Source organism: Lacerta agilis, chromosome 15 (assembly GCF_009819535.1).
Source record: "Lacerta agilis isolate rLacAgi1 chromosome 15, rLacAgi1.pri, whole genome shotgun sequence".
NCBI classification, from domain to species: domain Eukaryota; kingdom Metazoa; phylum Chordata; class Lepidosauria; order Squamata; family Lacertidae; genus Lacerta; species Lacerta agilis.
In genome coordinates, this window is record NC_046326.1 from 40,121,706 (window position 1) to 40,128,286 (window position 6,581).

At 48.6% G+C, this 6,581-nt stretch overlaps 1 protein-coding gene across 1 annotated transcript; it reads left to right on the top strand.

The window, feature by feature from the left end:
* The first annotated feature begins 902 nt into the window (after positions 1-902).
* LOC117059969 (inactive serine/threonine-protein kinase TEX14-like) lies at positions 903-6,581 on the top strand. Its single transcript, XM_033171952.1, has 4 exons — positions 903-1,092; positions 2,940-3,035; positions 4,440-4,534; positions 6,418-6,581. Exons 1-4 carry the CDS (start codon positions 950-952, stop codon positions 6,486-6,488), a joined length of 405 nt encoding a protein of 134 aa, XP_033027843.1. The 5' UTR covers positions 903-949; the 3' UTR covers positions 6,489-6,581.

Genomic DNA, 6,581 nt, shown 5'->3' on the forward strand with positions numbered 1-6,581 from the left:
ACACCTGTGACAGAGACCTAGTTATCCTGTGGGGAAAAGCTTGTTGATGGCAATGTTATACCTCCACTGTTGGAGGCAGTGAATCCCAGTTCATGAGAGTGCTGCTGTTGCTCTCAGGTCCTGCTTTCAGCCTTCTCATTGGGGGCATTTGAGCACAGTGAGAACTGAGGATGCTGGACCAGATGGACCCCCTTTGACCCTGATCCAGCAGCCGAGCCCTTCTGATGTTCTGAACTCTGTGTGTTCTATGGGCTTCGCCAGTTTGCTTAACTTTGCCCTTTCCCCTCCCACTTGTAAATATTTCAGTGGTGCAGCAAAAGGTGTAATCTAGCCACCCACCTTTCCATCTGTTGGTGCTTCACACATGCAGGAATATTACATCCCTTCCACCACACACTTCCTCATCAGCAGCCCCTAAGGGCCCACTGAACTCAGCTCCTTAAATACTACAATTTATAAAATGCAACCCGGTTCAGATGTGCGAATAAATGCAAACAAAATAATGGAGCACGACAGCTGCCCTGGTGCTTTGAAAATACAGTGGTACTTTGGTTTACGAACTTAATTCATTCCGGAAGTCCGTTCTTAAACCAAAACCGTTCTTAAACCGAGGTGCGCTTTCCCTATTGAGGCCTCCCACCGCCGGTGCCCTTCCACCATTCAGATTGCGTTCTTAGACTGAGGTAAAGTTCTCAAACCAAGACACTATTTCCAGTTTTGTGGAGTTTGTAAACCAAACCGTTCTTAAACTGGACTGTTCTTAAACCGAGGTACACTGTAGATCACAAAACCATTCCTGGAAGCTCCTTCGAAGTTGCTGGTGCGAAAAAGTGGAATTTCAATTTTTATAGAAGGTGCAGGCTGGAATGGGTGTCCATTGCCAGATTTTGAAAGTGGCTGAGCTAGGGATTGTTTGGCACAAACGCTCCAGAATATCTCCAGCTCTTTGATGTATCCTATTAATGCTCTTTTGATGCCAGTGATTGCTGAGCAAGCAGATTCAGAAGATCAAGAAATAAAGCTGGACGAGTGCAAAGCTGATTGCAGACTCTGGAACAATGACACTTTGTGTCTAGAAGAAGATACAGACAGGTACACAGCAAGCTTCTAGTACTGGGGTGGGTGGGTGGGTGTGAGAGAGATTAATGTCACTTCAGTCCAGCAAGATTGGCTATTTCCATTGCCAGTTCCTTGATCTCTTAAGGCAGAGGTGTTCAACCTTTTTGAGTCCACGGCTCCCTTAACCAACTACCTTCTTTCTGCGGCACCCCTGTGGGGCTCAGGAGTCCAGTTATGTCACCCCTTGCCTGCAGAGCTGGCAGCCTCTCGCTGTTTTCTGAACACCCCCCTTGTGGAGTGCTCCCTCAGCCTCCTCTCCTCTCCCCTCTCCTTGGGAGTCCGGGCAGCTGCTGCTGCTGCTGTCCCTGGTCTCTGAGCTGCCCTCCCACGCCAAAGAGGTGCCTACTCTCACTGCCCCACAGGGGCTTGGGACTTGTCTGTCCTTTCCCAACAGTGAGGGCTGACGGACTGCCTGGTTGGGGTCTTCTGAGTCTGCTTCAGCTCCTGCCAACCAGCACCCAGGGCCGTCTCGTCCATAGGGGCTGGTGGCGCGCCGCGCCAGGGCGCCGGGCCCCCCAGGGGCGCCCCCGCAAGCCCGCCGGCATACCGGCCGCCCCCTCCCCAACCTGCCCCCACAGGCGGGTGGGCGGGCTGAAAGCCAGCCACCCTCGCCTCCCGGAGCCCCAGCTGGAGCGCTGGAAGGGCACGCAAAGCCCCGCGCCGCTCCAGCGCCACGCCCCTCACCCCCCGCTCGCCCCCCCCGAGGGGCAGCCAGGGAGGGAGGCGGGCGGAGAGGCGGCACGCCGAGGGATCGCCGCGCCATGGCGGCTGATCCCTCTAAGATGGCCCTGCCAGCACCCCATCACCAGCTCCAGAGGCACCATTCATCTGCAGAGCTTATAGCCAGTGCTGCTGCAATAAACATCTGTGCAAGCCTTTGGGAGGCAGAGATGCGAGAGGGCATCAGAGGAGGGAGGGAAGGAAGGAGGGATAGAGGCCAGTGTTGCCTACGGCACCCCTGACCATTATTCAAGGCACCCCAGGTTGCCATGGCACACTGGTTGAAAACCATTGACTTGAGCCCAATCAGCCTTTAAATACCGTACTTCTGCTGTTGTAAAGCAGTAGTGCTGAATAAAGCTTTCCCTCCACCTGCCGAAAGCTTGCGGAGAACCTTTGCCCAGCACTTCACTGCCTTCCAGAGTTGTTAAATCAGCTCTGCAGTATTTCTCTGCAGTTGGTTACTTGAATGCAAAAGTCTTACAAACTGGTTTTCTAGCACGCCTCCCCCCAAATAATTGTGCATGCAATTAAAATACAGATAAAACAACACCCATCAAAATTGCAGTGTTCAGAATTCAGTAAGTTACAATACAACGGGGGGACAGCATCATCTCATTGATAGAGCATCTGCCTTGCATGCAGAAGACCTCAGGTTCAATTCTCAATGACATTTCCAGCTAAGGCGGAGGAAAGACTCCCTGCCTGGCATCTTGGAGAGCTGCTGCTATTCAGCGTAGAAAACGCTGAGCTAGGTGCACTCAACAAGTCTTGTCTCTGTATAAAGAAGATTCCTGTGTTCATAATAATAAAACAAACCCTGTTTGCAGAGCAGCAAGGATGCAGAGTGAAAGAAGCAGAGAAGCCAACATTCAGTGTAAGGCAGTGAGGAAGGGCAGTGAAAAAGTGCATTGAAATTCTTTCTTCAAACTCCCTTTGCAGGTCTAATAACCTTGAGTGGTATCAGTAAAAGGCAGCGATAGAGAAAATGGTATTCTCTCTCTCTCTCTCCACCCCACCAAACACACATCCCTTCAACATGCCGGCATCCTTTCTAATAATCTGGATGTTGGGGGCATGTGTTTCCTTTTCTTTTGCAGGGCTCACTCAAGCCTTGATGATGTTTTGGAAGCTGTCCTCAGGCCAGTTGCCGACAGTCGCAACCCTCGCGCAGAGCTATCAGCCCCCATCAAGAGGTTAGTGAAGTGACTGACCACCCATTCGTATCACCCAAGAAAGACTGTTCTCTGCTTGTGACAATGAAGGGATGTCAGTGGAGCTGGCAAACTGACTAGTGCCAGAAGCAGTAGCATATTAGAAGGCGCTGGACGGAGATCCCACACTGATGCTCGATAGCGGGTTGAGGTGGATTGAGAAAAAGGCAAATGTACCTGGCAGACTTAAGGATAGGTCTGTACCAGCTTGTTTCTATACTGCTTGGCTCAGTGCAGATATAATAGTAGCTCAGAGGTGGGAGAACTTGCTGAATATTAAAATTTCTTTATTCTTGTCCAAGCTGGTTGGGGTTGGTGGAAGTTGGAGTCTGGTAACATCTGGAGGGTCATTGATTCTCCTAGCTTCCTGCTTGCAAACTCCGCATGCAGTGGCTTTATTAACCAGGAGCAAACCATGCTCACCAGCCACAGTTTCTTGTTGGTTTATAAACTGTGGTTAATGTTAACTATGGTTTAGCATTACTGGTGAACACAGACCTTGTAAATAACACTGAGCTAAATGGAGCAATGGCGCAACGGACCATTATAAACTGATTCTGCCCACAGTGAACTTATTGAAGTTAGTCATGTGCATTAACTTCAATGGGTCTACTCTGAGTAGGACTAGCATTGGCTGCAACCCTATGACCCTAACCTGGAGAAGGGCCTCCCATGAAGATCTCAAGGCCCAGGCAGGTACCGGTATATATACAGGAGAAGGTGATTCTTCCAAGTAGACATGGATGAAACCGTCAACTTCTGCTCTCATGGGTTCTCCTTTTCACAATCTAAAATTCAATTCTCCACACTTCAACAGCTATTTGTAATTAATTATTATTATTATTATTATTATTATTATTATTATTATTATTATTATTATTATTATTATTATTATTATTATCTTATTGATGGGGTTTCCCAACCCCCTCACATTTAGTGTTATTGCTTTTAAGTTAGCCATCTTGTTTCCCTTTTGTGTAGGAATTATTATTATCTTATGAAAATTTGTAAGCATTCCGGTGTAGTTTCTCCAAACTATGCATTTTTGAATGCAATTTTGAAGTAAGGTACACATTTTTACAAGCAGTCTTTTTAACTGTGTTGCATTACTAAATATCCCCCCACAAATACTTGCGTTTATATGCACGCTTCATCCTCATGTGTTAATTTTTCTACATATTTGGTTGGAGAACTGCGCCGCAAATTTCGCAGAAGGATGACTTTTGAAGGCTACCTGGGTTTCATTTCTCGTGCTGTTTCAGAAAGGGCTGCTTTTTGTAGGTCCACCTTTAAAATTGTTCCCAGAAGGGCTGGTTGGATAGATGCCATTAAAAACGGGCCGCACCCCAAAGCTGCCCCTGACACAACACCTCTCTGTCCCCTAAGGGAGCCAAGCCACGCCCATCACGGAAACATCGAGATGAGGGACGGAGCAGAGGACAGCTTCAGCGAATCGGAGGGTTCTGCCGAGAATGTTGAAGGTCTGTCTTGATCAATAAAAGAAACGTGGAACTCTGCCCCTTCATTGTGTCTTTTTAGTGTTCTTTTCCCCCCGAGTGTTGAGTTCGAAACCTCACAAAGCTCAAAACAAATCAAACCTAATGGACGAGAGGGCCATCAGTGGTTACTGGCCATGGTGGTTTGTGCTCCACCTCCACAGTTGCTGGAAACCACAGGAGGAGCAGATGCTCTTGTGCTCAGGTCCTGCTCCCTGGTTTCCCACAGGCACCTGGTTGGCCTCTGAGAGCAGGGCTCTGCACTAGAGAGGCCTTTGGCCTGATCCAACAGGCTCTTATAATAATAATATTTTTTTATTTATACCCCGCCCTTCCTGGTTCAGAAACCCGGGCTCAGGGCGGCTAACAACAAATTTAAAACACTTAATTGTAATACAAAATAAAAGCAGCATAAAATACAGTATAAAAGCATGAATAACAATAAAATTCAAAGTTCAAAAATCAGTTTGGGGGAAATCCATCCAATAAACATTATATAGTCACCAGGGCTAGCTGGCTAAATTAGTCCTACTTGAGCCAGTGAGGAGGCCAGGGGAGAATTAGCTGTGGGGTCCCAGAGCAGGTAATCTTCATAAATAGGAGGGGGGGGGAAGAGAAGGGAAATAAAAGATCAAGCTGAGTTCAAATTAAAGACCAGGCGGAATAGCTCTGTCTTACAGGCCTGGCGGAAGGAAGTTAAGTCCTGTAGGGCTCTAGTCTCGTGGGACAGAGCATTCCACCAGGGCGGAGCGATCACTGAAAGGGCCTTGGCCCTGGTGGAGGATAGTCAGACTTCCTTAGGGCCCGGGACCTCTAAACTAAGGTCCTTAAGGTCCTCTGCGGGGCATACCAGGAGAGACGGTCCCGTAGATACGAGGGCCCTAGGCCACAAAGGGCTTTAAAGGTCAAAACCAGCACCTTGAAACTGATCCTATATTCCACCGGGAGCCAGTGCAACTTGTGAACGATGAAGGGGGAGAACCAGGTTTATGCAAGTATGACCCTCTTTGTGGCAAGACCTTTTCATCTAAAATGCTTGCTCAGCTTGTTGCGATGTGAAACTTCTCACTGGTTCTCTTCCCCAAATAGTGCACGCACGCACACCCCAAACCCACCCACCCACATCCACCAATCGGACTCCACTGGAGCAGAAACTCACCTGCACCCTGCAGAGCCCCTACCTGTGCCATGGCCCCCAGTATGCGTGCACTGGGGATTGGGACCTGCGACCTTCTGCATGCTAAGCAGGTGCTCTGCCGGGGGAGTTAGAGTTCTTCTCCTAACCTTGTTTGGCAGGATTTACAGCCACCTGCGGAAGATTGCCTTGCAAGGGATTAGGCCGACTATGAAACCGAAGCAGCCGCTAGAAGGAGACCAATTTTTCACGTCTCGCTCAAATGTTCCTGATGCATCCGTTTGATATAGTAGGTGCTTAGGAACAGGAGGCCAGACGCCTCGTTTATTTTGCAAAATGGGATTGCTTTTCAAAACACAATCATTTTGGTTAAGCTTATTCTCCTCCCACACCCTCCCCGGTCCAGCGCAATATCTAAAAATCTGTGAAACGGCATGCTTTTTCTCCTCTCTCTTGCATAACACAAGAATGGTGGCATCGGGGAGGGAGATGCTGGGAAAACCTTGCCAGCTGTCCTCTTGAGGCTGGTTGACCAACTTCTTTGTGGGTGTAGAGGGCCCATGTTCAGTTGGAGACCTGGAGGGTATCCACCCAACAGGTGTGTAGGCTTCATGGCCCCGGCAGTCATCTGCACCCTTCTCTCAGTCTAGTCCATCCTGATAGGGGAGCCTCTCCTTACCATTCAGATTCTGACAGGGTGACAGCACCTCATTTTTCTGTGCTTGTTCTGAAGAGCTGAACTGTGCGCAGCCGTGTGCCAAAGCAGGGATTGATGCTGCCTGCAGGAACCGAGACTTTTTTTGAAGAAAAGAAAAAGAAAAAAACCCACAAAAAATGTCTGTATGAAACAAAAACAGCCTGAAGGGTAAAAACATGAACCATATGCTCGAAAGATAA

Coding starts and splice junctions, on each gene's coding strand:
- LOC117059969 (XM_033171952.1), top strand. CDS start 950: ATGTATCCTATTAATGCTCTTTTGATGCCAGTGATTGCTGAGCAAGCA. Junction 3,036..4,439: donor CTATCAGCCCCCATCAAGAG/GTTAGTGAAGTG, acceptor CTGTCCCCTAAG/GGAGCCAAGCCACGCCCATC. Junction 4,535..6,417: donor TTCTGCCGAGAATGTTGAAG/GTCTGTCTTGAT, acceptor CTTGTTCTGAAG/AGCTGAACTGTGCGCAGCCG.